Source organism: Coenobita brevimanus, chromosome 105 (genome assembly GCF_032717465.1).
Source record: "Coenobita brevimanus isolate Jiangsu-jjx chromosome 105, ASM3271746v2, whole genome shotgun sequence".
Taxonomy (NCBI): domain Eukaryota; kingdom Metazoa; phylum Arthropoda; class Malacostraca; order Decapoda; family Coenobitidae; genus Coenobita; species Coenobita brevimanus.
Window position 1 is genome coordinate 6,043,202 of NC_137058.1, and position 20,719 is coordinate 6,063,920.

The 20,719-nt window shown below is 47.0% G+C and overlaps 1 protein-coding gene across 1 annotated transcript in view; it reads left to right on the forward strand.

The window, feature by feature from the left end:
• The window catches only part of LOC145416341 (uncharacterized), a 26,473-nt gene extending 6,457 nt beyond the window's left edge, over positions 1–20,016 (forward strand). The window contains exon 3 of the mRNA XM_080285340.1: positions 19,498–20,016. Coding sequence (XP_080141466.1) covers positions 19,498–20,016 — 519 coding nt within the window. The remainder of the gene's footprint in view (positions 1–19,497) is intronic.
• The last annotated feature ends 703 nt before the right edge of the window (positions 20,017–20,719 follow it).

The window sequence follows — 20,719 nt, forward strand, 5'->3', positions numbered from 1 at the left end:
GCTATACCCTTACTCCCTTCCTTTAAAAAAAACCATTATTTCATACTCTCTCTTTCTCTTTCTCTCTCTCTCTATTCATTAGTACAGATATCTACCTCCCTCCATCTTCCACCTGCTCCTCCTTCCTCCTCCTTTCTTCCCCTCATTCTGCAGTCCATCTCTCCATTTCTGCTCCTCCTCCCTCCCTCACTTTCTCTCTCTCTATACTCCTCCTCATTCTCCACTTCTTACTCTCTTCCACCATTGAACTTAACTCCCTTTCTCACTTTTTCATCACTCCCTCCTCTTCTTCCATTTTTCTAGCTCCCTCCTTCCACCTCTTTCTCGTCAAATATTCTCTTCTCTCCACATACCTTCTTACCTCTCTTCCTATTCATCGCTCAACGCCGTTTACTTCATTCGCAAATACTGTATCTCCCTTCCATCTCGCCCAAATCACTTTCTTTCTCTCCCGTTCCTCCCTTTTTCTTCTCCCTCTCTCCCGTATTTCTCTCCTCTGCCTTCAAAATTTTCTTCTTCATTTTTTCATTTCTCATTTCCTTCTAGCTTCCCATCCCTTCATCTCTTCCCCCACTCCAAATCCACCGCTTTCATTTTTTTTTTCTCCAATCCATCTCTCTCTCTCTCTCTCTCGTTAATCATGTTACATCCCCATTGAACTAGTAGAAGAATGTTAATTAGGCAAAATGAAAACACTTCTTAACCATAATATGATCAGCTAGAAAGTTCCTGGGGCCAGAAGCTTATATAACATTATATTACCTCAGAAAAAAGCAGTACACTAAAAGAAAACGGAAGTCACCTTCGGCCGCCCGTTTATCTCCTCCACCTGACGTCATCAGAATGATGCGCACGAAGAGACCTTCTCTCCTTGGACCTTGTTCTCACTGTGATCTTAGTTTACCCTGATATTCACTATATGAAATCACTGCACAATAGCTAACATTAGGGAAAATCACACTTAACGCCTAAATCACTCGTGCTACAATATCACACGTATTCATCAGGGGGTAGGCAGGAACATGTCATCGATGATCCTGCCGGGCTGAGGGGCCCTGCCATCAGACTGCGAGGCGTGCCGAGAGGGCAGAGGATAACTTGTAAGGGCGTCCTCTCGCGTCCTGGGCTTCCCACACGTGGCATCTGGGCTTGGCTCTCAGGCGTGTAGCCCTCAGGACTGGGGCCGACACACAGCGCTCCAGGAACCTCTGTGCATAAGTCCTGGGCGTCGTGGGGGCGTAGAGAGATCATGCCCGGGTGTCCTGGGGAGAACCGAGAGAGACTGGGCTGCGGTCTCCAGCGTCTAGGGGCGCCGACAGGGGAGGGCTGCGGCAGTGACTTCCAGGGGTCCATCAGGTGCATCTGTTCTAGAGCCAGGCGTAGGGAACAGAGACCAGGGGAGGCTGTGAGGCCTGTTTGGGTCACCCTGCGACAGGAAGCCTGGGCTCTAGTCTCCTGCCGTAGGGACGTCTCCTTACCTCTCTCTGCACACCCTCGGAGCGACCATAGATCATCTCACGAGGAGGGAGCAACAATAGGTTGTCTCTACCAAGACACTCTCGGAGTGACCATAGATCGTCTCACGAGGATGGGAGCGACCATAGATCGTCTCACGAGGATGGGAGCGACCATAGATAATCTCACGAGGATGGGAGTGACCATAGATCGTCTCTACTGGAGCACTTTCGGAGTGACCATAGATCGTCTCACGAGGATGGGAGCGACCATAGATCGTCTCTACCGGAGCACTTTTGGAGCGACCATAGATCGTCTCACGAGGATGGGAGCGACCATAGATCATCTCTACCGGAGCACTTTTGGAGCGACCATAGATCATCTCACGAAGATGGGAGTGACCATAGATCGTCTCTACCAGAGGGGCGCCGTCTGGAGTCTTTTTCAACTCCACCCCTAGCTGACTCAACAATTCCACTCCACAAAGGTAGTGTCCTTCTCCTACGGTGGCGATGGCGTGGTGGCTGCATGACACAGGGGCGCACGGCCCGGGCTGACATATGTCGCTGTTGCCGGGAGTGGTGGTGACTGGTAGCAGCTACCCTGTGGGGTCCGTGTGGGAGTGTTGGCGCATCCTTGGGCATACTAAGCTGTGTTTGGTTTGCCCTGTCGTCGGGGGTACTATGGTATTTTTCAGGGGCACTGTTCTTTAAGCCACGCATTTTACCACTCTCCCCCTGTAAAAAGTCACATCCTCGTGGCTGGAGGTGGAACGCTTGTGTGTTGGAGGTGGTGTAGACGGGCTGGAGGTGTTGCAGCGCAGTTTGTCAGGCGACAGTGTAGGGGTTCTCTTCTTGTGCTGGGTCGCAGGTGAGGAAGAGTGTGGAGGTGGCGGTGGTAGACTGGAGGAGGTTTAGCAGGTGGTGAGGCCCGCGGAGTCTGTGGTTCCTGCCATGGGAAGGTGCCCATACGGCCCGTTTCACTCTCATCTTGCTTGGTGTGGCTGTCGGTGTGGTTGGGGGCTGAATGCTGGATACTGCGGGTAAGGGCCGGGTTTTGTGCCATGGTAATGCAGCGTTGAGTCTCTGGGGAGTACAGGTAGAGGGGATTTGGGCCTGATGTAGCTTGACGGTGTGAAGTCGTGGAGAGGTGGGTGGTGTAGGGGTGTGTGAGTATCGGACGGGCGGGCGTGAAAGGCGGCCCGAGCGGCTGGTGGTGGTCTTGAGGGTTGGGGTGGGGGGAGAAGTGGGTGTCTGGGATGGGCGGGTTGTTTTGCGTGTGGTGGGCGCGGTGGGGCGCGGTGTTGGCAGAGTGGGTGTACGGATGGTGGGTGGGGGAGAGGGGGTGGTAGTGGGTTGTGGTGAGGGTGTGGTGGCATGGGCAGAAGATGTGGGAGTGGGCGTTGAGGGGGAGGCCATGGAGGGAAGGGGTGAGGGTGAGGGAGGGGTGGCGGGGGAGGCGTCAGGTGAGGTGCTGGTTGTGGTGGTGGCCTGGGAGGTGGAGATGGTAGGGGGGGGAGGGGGAGGGTGAGGAGGAAACACAGCACTCATATGTGACTGTAGAGGGTGGTGCGGGAGCCGGAGGAGGCTGGGGGTGTGGGGCCAGAGCAGGGGAGGTGGGTGTGCGGAAAGGACGCACGTGACGGTTGCGGAGGGTACGGGTAGTGCCGTGATAGTCTACGACTACTTGGTTTGGGTTGGGGACTTTGGTGATTGTGTGGGGCCCCATGAAACGGGGGGCGAGCTTGTGGGGAGTGGGAAGTTGGGTGACGATGACTGTGTCACCTGGGTTGAAAGGGTTGGAGGCTGTGTCGGGTCCAAGGTCTAGGTTCTTTTGTAGGTGGTATATCCGCCCTTTTAGCAGGTGTATGGTCTGTAGTGGAAGCGGAAGTGGGCGGTTGCAGGTGATGGTGTAGGGGTAGTAGGAGGGGGATTTCGCCAAAGATTCTTTCGTGGGGGGAAACCCCATCTTCTCGGGGGCACGAATTCATGCCCCATTGGACAATTTTTACATGTGCCAGCCAATCGTCGTCTTTTGTAGCCTCAATTCTGGTGCGTAGCTGATTGATAAGTGTATGATGGCTACGTTCACATACCGCGTTCCCTTGTGGCCAGTATGGTGAGGAGTGGGAGATCTTGTACCCGAAAATCCTGGCTAGTTCTTCCCAGACTTTTCCGGAGAACTCGGGGGCATTATCGGAATGGATGGCTTGGGGAATGCCAAAGTAAGGGAACACGTGTCGGAGCAGGGCATCGGCGACAGTGATGGCATGATGTTCCTTAGCTGGGCAGGCTACTATGAATTTGGAGTACATGTCTACAAAAGTGACCATGTATTTATATCCAGATTTAGGGGGAAGAGGGCCCACTACGTCGATCGCCAGGAGTTGCCAGGGCTTGTGGGCGGTGGTATGGCCAGATGGCCTGTCGGTCTGGGTGATATCTTTCCCAAGCGCGCAGGCGTGGCAAGTCTGGATAATTTCCTTGGCGAGTGTGGAGGGATTTGGGCCCCAGTAAATATCATTGAACACCTGTAGTAATTTTTTGGTGCCCAAGTGGATGCCGTTGTGGGCATGTAGGTGGCGCAGGGTGTCACGTGCTGCATTGGGGGTCAAGAGGATGTGTCTGGATGGGGTTAGAAGGTGGTCGCCCTGTCGGCACAGCTTGGGGAATAGGTGAGCAGGGATCCAGGGGGGCCGTTCCTTGTGGTGCCAGAGTTGTAGGAGGTCGGGGTCCGGTTGTACCGCATGGATGGGGAGGCGGGAGAGGGCATCTGCATTGGTGTGGAGCTTTCCGGGTCTGTATGAAATCTCGTACTGAAACTCCTCTAGGGTGTCACACCACCGGACGAGTTGGGCGTTATGGGAGTCTGATTGGCGCAACCACTGGAGTGACTGGTGGTCGGTGATTATCGTGGCTTGGGTCCCGGAAAAATAAGCCCTAAAATATTGGAGGGCCCAGATTATGCCGAGGCATTCTCGCTTGGTGGCGGCATAATTTTTTTCGGCTGGGTTCAGAGTGCGGCTGGCGCAGGCGATGATGTGTTCCCGGCCGGCCTGTACCTGGGCTAGGACGGCGCCTATCGCGGTAAGGGATACATCCGTGTAGAGGCGAAAAGGGAGGGTATAGTTGGGGAAGGCCACGATGGGGGCCGAGACAAGCTTGTCTTTTAGCTGTTGAAAAGCAGCTCGCCGATCCTCGGTCCAGAGGAAAGGTTCCCCTTTTCGTGTCAAGTCGTGGAAGAGGCTTAGTGATCGGCGCGAATCCCTTCACGAAGTGACGGTAATAGGACGTGAGTCCCAGGAAGGAGCGGACGCCATGGACATCCTGCAGAGGTGATATGTCCGCTATGGCACGGAGCTTGTCGGGATCTGGGGAAATTCCTGCTTGGGAAATAGTATGTCCTAGGGACGAGACAGTTTTAGTGGCCAGGACACATTTAGAAGGATGTAGCTTGAGGCCTGCCTGGCGAATTCTGGTGAAAACTCGACGGAGGTGCTGCAAGTGGTCGGCCCAGGTCTGGCTAAAAACAATGACGTCGTCAAGATAAGCTAAACATATTTCCCAAGTGAGGCCGCTCAAGACAGATTCCATTAGTCTGGAGAAAGTGGCAGGGGCGTTGCAGAGGCCGAATGGCAGAACACTGAATTCGTAATGTTTGCCATTACTGGTGGAAAAGGCCGTCTTGCCTCAGTGGTCCGGGTGGACAGGGACCTGCCAGTATCCAGACTGAAGGTCGAGGGTAGAAAACCAAGTTGCCCCATAGAGGGAGTCCAGGGAATCGTCAATGCGGGGGAGGGGGGTGTCATCTTTAATGGTGACGTCATTCACACGGCAGTAGTCGATGAAAAACCGAATCGTGCAAGATTTCTTTTGTACTAGAACGACGGGGGAGGACCACGGGCTGGTGGAGGGGGAGATAACACCTGCCTCTTCCATTTTGCGCACCTGGCGATCCTCCTCTTCTCTCTGTCGGGGGTTCTTGCGTCGGGAAGGTTGTCGTATAGGCGGGCCTGTCGTATGGATTTCGTGCGACAGGTACGTGGTATGCCCTATATCTGCTGGTCCTGTCGCAAACAAATCCTGGAAATCCAGGAGGAGGCGGCGTAAGGTGTCTGACTGCTGGTTCGAGAGATGGTCAGGGATGGGGGTAGAGGGGTGGGGAGGTGGGAGGAGGATGGGGAACAGGGCTCGGCTTCCTCCATCTCTCCGATGATAAGCCCTTTGGGGAGGGTGAGAGGGGACAGGGCGAGATTGGCGATGCGGATGGCGGCGTGGTGGGGAGGGAGGAAGGTGGGGGACACAAGGCAGGCAGAAAGGGGTCCGGAGGGGAGGAGGGGGGAGAACAAAACGGATGGACCTGAGGGCCTGTTAAGGGGCACCCATGCCTCATGGTGGGAGGGGATGGTAACGGCGGCAGAGATGGTGGCAGGGAAAGAGGGGGCAGGAGTGGGGTGGAAAGGCACGGGAGGGGGGGGAGAGGGAGGTGGAAAAAGGGAGGAAGAAGGGGGGCACTGGGGGGAGGAAGAGGGCGAATCCTCCGGCCGGGGCTGCGGCGTGCATGTGCAAACGGCTATAGTAGGACTCGCCTACGTTTGCGGCTGTGGTGTGGCTCGCACTTGTGTATAGTGTTGCCACGTTTTCTATACCGTTATCTCTCTCTCTCTCTCTCTCTCTCTCTCTCTCTCTCTCTCTCTCTCTCCTGGCGGGAAATGTGAGCCACCCTGAGTACTTTTGATTCTTTTATAAGTTATTTATAATTGTGCTTTCATTTGTTAATTTGGTTTTGTTATATTTAGTGATGCCGACAATGCATTCAATGCATGCCCCTCTCCTGCCTCTCTCTCTCTCTCTCTCTCTCTCTCTCTCTCTCTCTCTCTCTCTCTCACCGACTGGGTGTGGAAGTGTTGCTGCTCGCGAGTGAATGTTTTTTTTTACTTCGATTGGCATATGCCTACTATTTTGTCCTACATATTAGCTTATGATTATAAATGTGATTATTCCTCATCCTTAAAATTATGGTAAAAGCCGGTAAATGTGAGCATTTTTCCCTAGCAACACTTGTACAAGCTATGCTTGGGTCTAGGGAGGTACTTACTTTACCTTAGGCCAGACTGGGTAAGTGTTGCCACTCACAAGAATTACATGAATTATTTCTTTTACTTTGGATATTGGCATATTTCTTCTTTTTTCAGGCTCATTATCTTATATCCATAACTGTGATATTATTACCCACCCTAAAACTACGCTAAAAACCATTAAAAATGACTACAATTTCTTTTAGCAACACTGTACAATATGAATGCCATGTTTCTGTGTTACTGTAAAAATATTTTATGCATAATAAGATTACTGTTGATTCATCCATCAAAATACGCAAGTGTAAGTTTTATTCATCTGAATTTATCGAATTTGTGATGCCTTGTACATAAATAGCTTCCATTTCACATCGCAAGTTGGGGAAACGTGGCACCATTGTACACAGGTGCGGGCCACACCACAGCCGCAAACGTGCGCGAGTCCTACTATAGGGTGGAACGGGGTGGGGGGCGGAACTGGAGTTGTTGGTGATGACAGTCAATCGTGGCTCCGAGTTTTTGGAGCAAGTCCAGTCCTAAATACCCGTCATAACTCCGGCAGGAGGAATAAAAAATGATGAATGGATGTTGGGTGGACACTGGCTGGTGGGTGTCAACCCGTAGGGCCCGAGTTTCCCCACGGATGGGCAGGGGGCCATCCCCTGCATCCACAAGGTGAGTGGTCGTAGGGCGGAGTGGGCCAAACCACGACTTGTAGCAGGAGAAATAGTGGCTGTAAAGGCAGGACCTGGCCGCTCCCGTATCGACTAGTAGTCTGGCCTTCACGCCGTTTATTTTCATCTTGTGGTATACTGGAGGGCGATACTTAGGGGTATTGGCCCCCGCCACCGTGGGTTGGTGCGGGGGCGGGCCTAAAAATCCAGCTGGCTAAGGCTTTCGTTCTCCTGTTCCTGCTCCAATTCTCCTGAATGGGGCTCGTCCACGGGCGTCAGCTTGACCCCTGGGGCCTCGCCGTCTAAGGCGGACACTTTACGCGAACCCGGGGCTGTGATTCTGCGGCGAGCAGCTTTAAGCTGGTCCCGTATGTCATGAAGGGGGCAGCGGGAGTTGCAGGCTGTGAATTCCCACAGGTTGATCAGAATTAGGTTCGGGTTTTCTCGTGGGGCGGGACTCTGATGGGAGGGGTGTGCCCTGGGCGAGCTAGGCGTCGGGGTTGGGCTGGTGTGAGACAGAGGTGGACGCGGTGTGGCTGGGGGAGCCGGGGGTCGGGTGGGGAATTTCTTAACAACATTAATTTGTTGTGGAGAAGGGCAGGCGGTCAGGAGGTGCCGCAACAGCTGTATATCTCTATCCATGTCTCCTGTTGGGTCGTGGATAGTGAAGTGTTGTTTCACAACACTTGGGAGTACTCTGAGCAGAGTATTAAATGTATGCTGATCCCAGGTTTCATCATCTACCTCCGGGTAGGCAGCAGTAACCAGGCGTCTTGCCTGCATCAGGGTATTATCTAAATCCCCGTCGAATGAAAAACTATCCAATCTGGATAGAGCCACTACTTTCCCTAATGATGGGGTGATGGCTTGTACAGTGAACTTTGTAAAGTTCTGCCAGGTGAGTTCTGGGACGATTTTCGGCGCTATGTTCGCCGCCACTTTACCCAATAGTGGTAGTCTGACTGAAATTTTTTTGTTGGTCATTTTCAAAGCCAATAGCCAGTAAGGGTTTAATTATTGCTAGATATGTGTGTATATCATACTGGTTGGGGTCAAACTTGGGTAACTGAAAGTGCAGTTTAGTTGCCATTTTGCCAAATATTTCCTGATTACCTCTCTTTTACGCCCGGGTCTAGAACCACTGCTGGCCACCAGTGTAATGCTAGGTGAAATTAAGCGCGACTTCTCGTTCCTACTTCACCTAACGTGGAGCGGGGTCCTCTTTCGAGACCGGAGCTTAGTGCAATAAAGAGAGGCAGGACACAAATACTCTAGGCAACAACCTTTACACGTATATTACCACAATCAGACACAGGACAAGTCAGCAGATATTACAGCACAATACGTAGCAATATAAAACCTTGTCTAGGATGTGAGTATCTCGCAGGATACTTGCTTCTCTGATAGTAATGACAACACAAATCAATCCTAGTGTATCAAGAGTCCAGTAAACATAGGCGTGCGCGGGAGGCGCGGGGGGGGGGTGAGTCTCACGAGGAGGAGATAGGGGAGGTGCGGTGAGTGACTTGTGGCGGCTAGGGGAAAGTTATGGTAATACTGGAGAGCGGCAGATATTAGCCGTGAAGTTTATATGGTTTCCACTAGCCAAGGACATTGGTAATTGATTTTATTCTTGATTCACACTTACTCGGGATATTGGAGTGAGAGAAGGTGATAAACAAGATTTATGGGTATGTGGGGAGGGAGAGAATACCATTAATACTTCCTTTCACAATATTCCTTCACAGTAATGGGGGTATGTCTTTATAGGGGAATCTCCAGGTGGCACAGGCTTATTAATTGTATAACAGGGATGTCACTCACAAGTATAGTCAATCAGATCTTGTTCCACAATCTCGTCCTTTAACTTCTCACTGTGGTCTTATTTACCCCGATATTCACTATATGAAATCACTGCACAATACTTACATTAGGGGAAATCACACTTAACCTAAATCACTCATGCTACAATATCACACGTATTCATCAGGGGGGTAGGCAGGGACATGTCATCGGTGATCCTGCCGGGCTAGGGGCACTGCCAATGTGAGGCGTGCCGAGAGGGCACGGGATAACTCGTAAGGGCGTCCTCTCGCGTCCTGGGCTTCCCGTGGCTTCCGGGCTTGGCTCAGGCGTGTGGCCCTCGGGACTGGGGCCGAATAGCTCCAGGAACCTCTGTGATAAGTCCTGGCGTCGTGGGGGCGTAGAGAGATCACGCCCGGGTGTCCTGGGGAGAACCGAGAGAGACTGTGGGCTGCAGTCTCCAGCGTCTAGGGGCGCCGACAGGGGAGGACTGCGGCAGCAACTTCCACTGGGGTCTGTCTGGTGCATCTGTTCTAGAGCCAGGCATAGGGAACAGAGACCAGGGGAGGCTGTGAGGCCTGTCTGGGTCACTCTGGGACAGGAAGCCTGGGCTCTAGTCTCCTGCTGTGGGGACGTCTCTCCACTCACCTCACTCTGCACACCCTCGGAGCGACAATAGATCATCTCACGAGGAAGGGAGCGACAATAGGTCGTCTCTACCAAGACACTCTCGGAGTGACCATAGATCGTCTCACGAGGATGGGAGCGACCATAGATCGTCTCTACCGGAGCACTTTCGGAGCGACCATAGATTGTCTCACGAGGATGGGAGCGACCGTAGATCGTCTCTACCGGAGCACTTTTGGAGCGACCATAGATCGTCTCGCGAGGATGTGAGCGACCATAGATCGTCTCTACTGGAGCACTTTCGGAGCGACCATAGATCGTCTCATGAGGATGGGAGCGACCATAGATCGTCTCTACCAGAGCACTTTCAGAGCGACCATAGATCGTCTCACGAGGTTGGGAGCGACCATAGATCGTCTCTACCGGAGCACTTTCGAAGCGACCATAGATCGTCTCACGAGGATGGAAGCGACCATAGATCGTCTCTACCGGAGCACTTTCGGAGCGACCATAGATCGTCTCACGAGGATGGGAGTGACCATAGATCGTCTCTACCAGAGGGGCGCCGTCTGGAGTGTCTTTTTCAACTCCACCCCTAGCTGACTCAACAATTCCACTCCACGAAGGTAGTGTCCTTCTCCTACGGTGGCGACGGAGTGGTGGCTGCATGACACAGGGGCGCACGGCCCGGGCTGACATATGTCGCTGTTTCCGAGAGTGGTGGTGACTGGTGGCGGCTACCCCGTGGGGTCCTTGTGGGAGTGTTGGCGCATCCTCGGGCATACTAAGCTGTGTTTGGTTTGCCCTGTTGTCGGGGGTACTATGGTATTTTTCGGGGGCACTGGTCTTTAAGCCACGCATTTTACGTATTGTCCGGAATTTTAGGACAAGGAATATTTGTTTATCTTGACGATATTATCATCGCAACGAAGAATATTAAGGATCATCTCAGGAAATTAGACTTACTCTTAAAAAAGCTTAGTGATGCTGGTTTAAAAATTAAGCTTTCAAAATGCAAAATTTGCTTTAAGGAAATAAATTTCTTAGGCCACAAATTAAGTTCTAATGGTATTCACACCACTGATGACAAAATACAGGCGGTGAGAGATTTTCCTGAACCCACTACGACTGACGAAGTTAGACAATTTTTAGGTCTGGCTGGGTACTATATGTCATTCGTACCACAATTCTCTCATATATCCTTTCCTCTATTCCAACTACTCAAAAAAGATGCTATATTCCAATGGGAAGAAGAACAAAAAAGGGCATTTAACAATCCACAAATTAAACTAACAAATGCACCTTGTTTAGCATATCCAGATTACACAAAATCATTTCTTATTTGTACAGATGCATCGGTTAAAGGATTAGGGGCTGTACTGATGCAGGAAGATAAAAGAGGAAAGAATCAACCAATTGCATTTGCCAGCAGACAAACAAGAGGTGCAGAGAAAAATTATTGCACTACAGACTTAGAGGCACTTGCAGTGGTTTTTGCATTACAAAAGTTTCGAGATTTGGTATATGGTTACGAAATCCACTTATTCACCGACCATAAACCACTAGTGGGTATGTTTAAAGAAAAACTCCTTTCTGGGAGGAGAGCAAGATGGAAATGTACAGATGAAAACTACAATGTACAAATTCATTATATACAAGGTAAATGAACATAGTAGCTGACGCATTATCTAGGAACCCGAACACAATTCAAGTCGCGGCATTAGATCTCAAAGGAAATATCCCAAACCACGATGATATCGCAAAAGCACAAAGACTTGACCCAATATGGTCTAAAGTTATATACAAGTTAGAAAGTGGAGATGACATACAATTACCCAAACTGCATGTACCACTCGAACAATTCACAATGGTCAATAATACATTATACAAGATTATGTCTAAACAACCAAAACGCCAAAGAAATACTAACCAGTTGGTAGTACCTAATGACATGATACCCCACGTATTACGAACGATACACGATAGCCCACATGCAGGACATCCTGGAAAGGATAAGACATTCAAACAAGCCCAGCTGTTATATTACTGGCCTTCATTACGAAAAGATATAAACAATCATATAGACAGATGCGAATCATGTGCAGAACACAAAGGATACCCAATCACACCTGCACCGATGGGTAATTACCCTGTACCACATCAACCATGTTGTCTCTGTTGATTTACTCAAGATGCCATTATCATACAATAATAACCTATACCTATTGTAGCAACGGATCATTTTTCCCGTTATGTCATTTTAGCTCCAATTAAAGATAAGACAGCAGAGACAGTAGCAAAGGCAATAACAGATAATGTAATATGTCGCTTTACTACCCCAAAGGTACTAATAAGTGATAATGGAGGAGAATTTAATTCTGAGATCTTACAAGAAATATGTAACCAATACAACATCAAAAAGGATAACGTTTTAGCCTATTACCCAGCATCTAATGGGTTGGTAGAGAGACAAAACAAAAAAGTATTAGATGTGCTACGACACATTCTCAGTGAAAATTATGCAAGCTGGGATGATTGGATTTCCAGAGTAGAAGCCTCAATTAATGGATCTATAAATAAATCCATAGGTGACATACCACATTTCATTATATATGGGACAGATAAAACACTACCATATGAGCTCCTAGAAGGTGACAGTCTGCCCATATACAATTACGATGATTACTCTGAACTCCGTTTACGTGAATTCCAAGGACATACACAAATGAGTCAAAAAACAATTAACGATGTCCAAGGAAGAAATGACGGAGGCATTTAACAAGAAGGCAAGAGATTCACCTATCAGCTTAGGAGACATTGTTTATGGTATCATTCATACGAGAGACAATAAATTATCCCCAAAATTTGAGGGCCCATACAGAGTAATTAACATAAAAGCAAACAAAGTTTTAATTAAGTCACTGTCAAGTGGCGAAGAGAAACAAGTTCATATTGACCATAACGAGTTTCAAGGGAACTATCCAATAATTATTCAGCATCGGATACAACCGAACAGGCGAACATACCTCAAGAAACCAAGCAAGACAATAACAATGATTACAAAAAGAAATTAAGGTCATATACCAAACAATCAAACATAGGTGCAATTGTTCCAATAAAATCTACAGTACATCATTTACGAGAATTAAATATCGATTTAAACTCCTTCTATATATGAAATAACAATCAACCGTAACGCACATCATCACTATCATCGACCACAGCATGACCATATTAGGAAATTAATAGATTTTTTTTCGGTAGGTTACGATGAAGGGACTTATGCTATGGATTCTCCTCTACATAACAAGAGGATATGCGCATTTAGACCCCCAACACATAGTACGACAAGGATGCCTCATAGCTCCAACGGCCACGACTTCAATCGTAAAGGACGTCATGGGTACTGAAATAAGTCTGATTACTTGTATGAATTACCTACTTATCTAGAAAATCTCGCGAAGCCTATGCGAACCCTGGACTTCATAATAGGAAGCTATGTTTCACAAGCACATAACACAAAGGAAGTGAATGAAATAGTGAAGTTAGCGAAATGGAAAATAGAACAGACAAAGTCAACTATGCTCATCATGATCCAAGATCTCCCATCTTATGGAACGGAGGTATTGAGCGACAGGAACAACATCACACGTACTCGCCATAAGCGCGGTTTGTTCGACCTGGGTGGCGCAGTTCTTGGGAACATCTTTGGATTGGCTACAGAGGATGACCTTAAAGAAATAAACAACAAATTTAATACAGTAGCTCAGATACTAACATACCAAGATAAATTCATCACAGGACAGAACTCAGTAATGAAGACAATTGTGAAAAATCTGAAAAAGGCAGAAAACATAGCTCTCGAAAGTGTAGATAAAATAAATGAAATGGAAGGAAACATTACACTTTTCCAACACTTCTCCATCATCACATAACATATTGACACGATTATACTACAATTAGACAACACTAGAGATCGTTACAGGGCACTTATGCAAGGAATTTCGAATGCTGGTGATGGCAAGATCACAATTGACTTACTCTCAGTTCATGAGCTACGTCAGATAATTAGTCAAGGCATACATAAACATAAATTGAAGCCGTTGTTCCGTAGTAGGGAATTCATGCAATATTATCCATATTTAGAAGCAACACTAACACCAACATCAGTAGTAGTTCATGTACCATTCATAACTGAAGACCTGTTCACAGTATACTAAATACACCGCTTTCCCTATAAAAATAACAACACTTTGGTCATCATCAACATCAACACAGACACAGAACTCATCATGGTCTCCAAGAGACGGAACACTGTCACTTTCGAAAGTGAATCAACGATTGAACGAAAGTGCCGCACATCCTTACATGCTGTTCATCTTTGTCCTGCGTACATTTTCACGTTTCAGCCTACTGATACAGTCCCTTGTGAAATGGCTATCATCAGGCATGACAATATTCATAATTAATGCAACTTCACTTTTGCTCTAGATAAACTTTTACACCATCAACGCATCGGACACTCAGTTTTTTTTTATTTCACTCATAACACATCAGTTTACATAGTCTGTCCAGATATACCACCATCTCATACTTCAGCCTCAGGATTATACATAGCACCAGACTACCGTGCGGTATTTACACCAGCCATGTCTACTTTATCCACCATCAATCACTACGCCATCCTCAATCATACACACAAACATTTCCACCCACTGCCTGATATGGACTTAAACATGAGCACAAGTATTAAGTTGACTTCACCTAAGTTTGAAACTATGCAGCTGATCAATGAAACAATGAAGCCCTGGGAAGATTTGAGTTTGAGTATGTTCAACCCATATTATGTGTATAGCCCACACCTACTGTCTTTATAATCTTCTGCATTGTATTTGCAGTACTACTGTTCGCAATGCACAGAATGCATGGAAGAATTGCAAATTTGGAGTCAGTATTTAGTGGGGGGAGAGTTAACATCCAAGTTTACCCCCCTGAATGAAGTGTACATATTTTGTATATAGTATTAATTATATATATAGAAAAAACACACACAAAAAAGAATGACCCATGATATAGAAGTATGGCATACCAGTACCATTAACTTTAAATGAAATATTAATAACTCTTATCATAATCTTAATTTTAAACTATTTTTTTTTTCTTGCATGTATGCATTTCACTACAATAACCTGCATACATACTGTAGTACAATTAAATAGTTTACTTTTAGTGCATTTATTCAAATATGTATACTACTTGTTTAAAATGTAATATTACTGGATCATTGCAATTTACTATGCATATTATATGTATACAATATTATAATCAATATTATGTACTAATTGATTAGCATGTCAATGATGATTGCTGTCGGAGGACCTTCAGCGGCGTGGCCGAGCAATGTTATGAGTCCATATTATAATTACAAATCATAACAGATAGATTTATAGATAGATAGACAGCTCCATGCAAGCCTGGGAAAGGGAAATGATCTTGCAAGTTAACTGAGGAAATGTTGACGATACATAGGAAGTAGCAAGTCAGGGGATGATGTAGGTAGTGTGTCAGCAAGATAGCAGGCGAACAAAGCCTAGTGACATACACACATACTCACACACAGGTTTCTGGAACTTTCCAACCACAGTGTAACACACGTGACATGACCCCTGTTTCACCAGAATTTAGGAAGCAGAGCGGCAGAAGGAGGCTAGCATTAGAACCGACAGGTAGTGGAGAGAGTGAACAAGAAAGAGGGGCTCAACTAGACTTACTTGTTATATTGTCTCTGCAAGACATACCTTGCTTAACTTAGATTTCTCTGAAGATAATAATTAAGATCAACTCACTGTATTCATCTTTAACTCCTACTACAAGAAATCGAGAGTGACAACTAAACAACAAAACTTCTCCACAAGTTACTACAAAGTCTTTTATGACACGATCATCTACACGAGTTGCTCTACCATCATTCAAAAGACAGAGGTAGGACTGTAGTATTATGTCGGCTACTTGCTCCCAACTACTATCGATCCTCAAGCTACCCCCATTGATAGCAATGGGCGTTAAAGTCGCCAAACACTAATTTATTTCCAGGAAAATGGTCAAAAAGTGAATTCAAGGCATCACTAGCAATGGGGCCATGTGGTGGACAGTAGAGAGCGCAAATAGACAGATACGTGTTATTAAATTTTATTCTGCATGCGACAGCTTCCAGAGTAGAATTTAGAACTACTAACATTTGTGGGTGTGACTTATGTATGTATATGGCAACTCCGTGACCATCATATTATGTGTTATATAAGTGGTAGTGTTTGAAATGTGGAGGATGAGGCTCATTCACCAAGCGTGTCTCCTGTAAACAAATAACGTCTGGCCTGTGGATAGAAAGCAAGATTGCTATATTATGTAATTTATTTCCAAGAGTCCTACTATTCCACTGTAACACAGTGAATGCGACGGTTTAAGATTTACGAGGTGGGCCGGTGTGCTTGTCTTTTTTTATGCTGCCCGCCACCAGGCAAGTGGCTACTGGGGAAAATATCCCGGTGCTTGCAAACAGAAACCTCCATATTTTCATCAACTACAAGGCTCCCAGACTCCCCCGAGGAAGAGCTAACTCTTCTCTCCCACCCTGGAGCTGGAGCAGGAAAAACATGCAGATGTGACTATTTGGGAAGGGTGGTCAAATGGATCTTATCAGACTTGTCCGACCTCTGTTTAGGCGGAACTGACCGAGAAGCAGCAGCAATCTCAGAGTATGAAGTTGCAAACAGGGATGTCAAAGATAGAGCTGGAACATACAGGAGAAGCAGATGAGGGGGCAGGGCGAGTGACAACAGTGCTGTGGACAGGGTCAGTCTGAATTTCCACTGTGCACAACACGGGACGGGACACAATTGCCGATGTATAGGAGACATTAGGCTTGGGAGTCGTATGCAACTCCCTCATCTTCCTAGCACCGTAATAGGATATGCCCTCCGTTGCCTTCACTGTGCAGACCTCCTTCTCCTTCCACTTGGGACAATCCCTGGAGGAGGTGGAGTGAGCACTTTTGCAATGAAAGAAACTTAAAGTCTCGGATGTACAGTGTTAAGCATCATAACTCTGAGCTGCACACCTGCCAAACACTAATTGGGAAGCCCAGCAAGCCAAGTCAGTGTGTCCAGAAAGCTGGCATTTAGGGATGTAAGGTCTGATGTTAAGAATTTCATATCCAACTTTGACACTCTAGGGGAGTGTGATCCTGCCAAAAATTAAAACAATGGTAGCAGCCTTCTTCCTTATGCCTTCTGAAGATCTGATAATAACTCTGGCTTCAATTACATTTTGCTTAGTAAGTTCACGTACGGTGTCGTTCTTTTCCATAACCATAAGGTCCTCGCAGATGATAACTCCCTTGCAGGAATTCTTGGAATGAGGGATCCTTGGCTCAACATCAGAGCGATGAAACTTACGTGGCTTTGGCAAATCTTTAACTTGGGTTGAGTTCACTGTCTTAATAAAGGGATCTCCACAAGCAAGTTTTTATACTTGTTCAATTTCACCAACACAGCCGTCAATTATTACGTTCTTGATAAGAAAATGATTGAGACTAACCAAGGATAATTGTACAAACCTTGCATTACGTACAGGGACGGGTAGCAGGGATCGAGTCTGGGGGCGGTTATTCCATGAATCAGTCTTTGGAATACTCAGGATCGTCAGAGCCTCCCCCCTCCCTAAGGGTGGGGGAAGGGGGCAGGAGGGGGGGTGTCGACAAGGTGATTACCTCCCCCTATCAGGGGAAGTGGGAAGAAAGAGAAAGACGAGCAAGGGACAAGATACCCTGAGTAGAACACTAAATTTGAGATTACTCTCTCAAATCACTCGTGGGAGGTCGCGTCTGTGTTAATTCACACCCCGGAGCGATCAGTGCTGGGATCACACCAGAGGTAAGTAAGCAAAAGCAATCTCAGTATATAGGTATAGACACCAACTTTATCTCTAAATGGGGCAGGGAGGAAAATGAAGGCTAGCGAACCTAACTTAAAACACCCTCAAGGTGAGGAAAAAGCTAATACCTGTGGGGCAGCCCTATATCTAAAGGAGAGCAAGACCATGGCTCAAAGAATAGGTGGCACAGAGATTTCGTTTCCGGAGGAAATCTCAGAAAGTATTAAATACAGGGTCATGAAATTTCACATAGCTATGTGCCGTATAGTGGACTGGTGGTTGGAATGCTGTCTTAGTTTTATTTTAATAAAAAAAACAATTTTCTTCAGGTTTCAGTGCGACCTGTGCAAGGAATGTGAAGCCAGAGCTCAGAAAGTATTCACTACAGTCATTAAATTTCACATAGTTATGTCCCTTTGGTGAACTGGTGCTTTTTGATAGGTAGAGTGCTGTGTCTTAAGGAATTTTTTTTTCTTTTTTTTAATGAAAAAGTAAAAAAAAAAAACAATAATTTCTCTAGATTTCAGTGTGACCTGCTGTATCTGTGTTATGCAGAGAGAGGGAAGGGGAGGGGGTCAGGGCCATTATGCGCTTGGTTAGGTGTGCAGGGAGGTGGAAGTATGTGCTTCGTCAGTTGGAGGGATGCAACAGCGTAGCGTCGCCCATGTTTACATATAGTTTATTACTGATTTTTTCGTATCCCCAGATCTCTCATGATAATAATTACTTCATTGCTCCCTTGCTCTCCTTCCTCCTCCATTTTCCTGCCGTCCCTCTCGCCGCCTTCCTTCTCTTTCCTCCTGGCTTCCTCCTCCCCTTTCCCCTTCTCCTATCCACTCTCTCCTTCCCTTCCATCATACCTTTCTCTCCATCCCTGTCCACTCTCCTCATCTCCCTTTCCCTTCTCATCTTCTGCCCCTTTTCCTTTTGTGCTCGCTCTCTCTCTCTCTCCCTCCCTCTCTCTCTCTCTCTCTCTCTCTCTCTCTCTCTCTCCACTGGGAAGGTCATTGACGCTGTAATTGCCACAACAACAAGCTGTGCAGGTTCGTGGTCATGTACAGTCATGAGCAAAAGTTCTCCGACAGTCTTTTACCGGCATTGTGTCCTGCCTTCCATATTTCTGATTCCTCCACAAATGACACAGAGTACCCTTTCTTCTGATAATGTTTTGTTGTATGCTTCGTATTACAGGCACATAAAGTTTGTGTTATATCTCCACTGCCTCAGCCGGCTCGCCAAGCTTTGGTATATGGATGTACAGTATTGTAACTATTCATCAAACTAAATATACTATCATTGTGAGTTTGTCATTTTATAAGATATGTTTAGCATTGATATCGGCAGGTATGCAGCGTATACAGCAGATGCATGCTTCTCTTATGACCCATAATGTTTTGAGTGATTATATGGGCCCACCTGATCGAATTACGTCCGGGCCAGTGTAATCATATCCGCTGCTGTGAACATTTATTGTATAAAAAATATACAAAAAAAAAAAAAAAGTGTGCACTGTCATACGTGTGAGGGAGAGTCAAGAATGAAGCAAGAAAGGTAAATGAATGAATGTTTGCCCAGTTCACTGGACATGCTGTTGATTAATTATCCTTCTATCGTTTTTTTTTTTTCTTTTTTCTTTGTTTTCTGGAGTATCTCACATCATTAGGAGGGAGAAAGATGTCATGATAATGATGGTGATGATGATGATGATGATGATGGTATCCCTTTAAATGGTGCATTTCATGCATATTCCTTTTTAAAGCAGTGCGTGTAGAACCTCACTGATTTATGGAATGTCACATATCAATGTACTCTGTTAACCAGTGTCTTTCCTCAAGCAGTTACCATCTGAGGTGTTCCTGGAAGTGATTTATTGTATACCATATATCAACGTATCAATTCACAGTTAATCATTGTCCCTTCCACAAGCAGGTACCATCTGAGGTGTTCCTGAAAGTGAGTGCTGGTGGGACATGTTTGGGTCAAGTCAACATCCGCCTGTGGTGCCACCTGCGTCGGGCACACCAGTTCATGGCACTCTGCCTTGGCACTCTCGGACCTTCCTTCCTTGGTGCCAAAGCTGACAGAGTGTTCAACCAGGACAGTGCTGGAGAATGCCTAGCATTTAGAAATTATGTGACGTCCAACAACGAACGAAGCAATAGACCCCTCATCACTGATCTTGAGCAAGGCCCTGCGAACTCAAAGCCTATTACAGAGGGTTTGGTAATGCAGTGCAATGCAAGGGAGCTGGGCTGCGGGCATGCTAATGATATGAATGAATTTGCTTTCTTTATCTGCACCAGTGGTTACCCAGGCAAGAGCATCAGCTGTCCGTTTGGTGAAGTGGTGTCGGGGTTGGAGGTGGTGTGGGACGCTGTCGACCACAACCCTGTGACTGAGGTCATTATCACCCAGTGTGGTCTTGTCCTCCCAGACCTTGTCCAGTAAGTCTTGCCGGTGCCACTCCCGCTTACACCATGACCTGTGTTCTTGTGGCCTTAGCAACCTACTTAGCACACCAGTTTGCTTATGCATAGTAATCAATCAATATTCTCTCATCTGATATATGTGCAAACAAAGTCCATACTAACTGTGACTGATACGCAAAACGAACAAACAAAAAAGAGGCAACCAAACTTAATGGCTAGGAAAAATTTGCTAGGGATCATTCTTAACCCAGAAGATCACGGCTCCATGTGGCCAGACATACAGAGGTATTTTTTATGCCATTGGCTGGTGAGGGATGGAATGTTGAAGACTGTACTGGTTCATCATGCATCAGCTACTGGGGTTTACTGGTCTACAGCCAGAGGTAGCTTAGGTATAGTTGCACTCGCTAATTATTCTTATGGGGTTCCAGAGTAAAGAAGTGAGATCCAAACTCGCTTGAATATCTATCTATCTATTGCCAGTCACCTTAATCCCGTAAGGGGTGGCCACAAACAAATCGCTTTCATGGCGCCCTGTCCCCCGCCATTTCATTGCCCTGGTCCCAGCTCACAACCCCTGTTTCATATACCTCTCCACTCCATCCCTCCATCTCATCCTTGGCTTCCCCCTCCCTCTCCCCCCCTCCACCTCACTCACATACAGTCTCCTCGTCAGTCTCTCACTCTCCATCCTCTCCACATGGCCAAACCACCTCAATGTG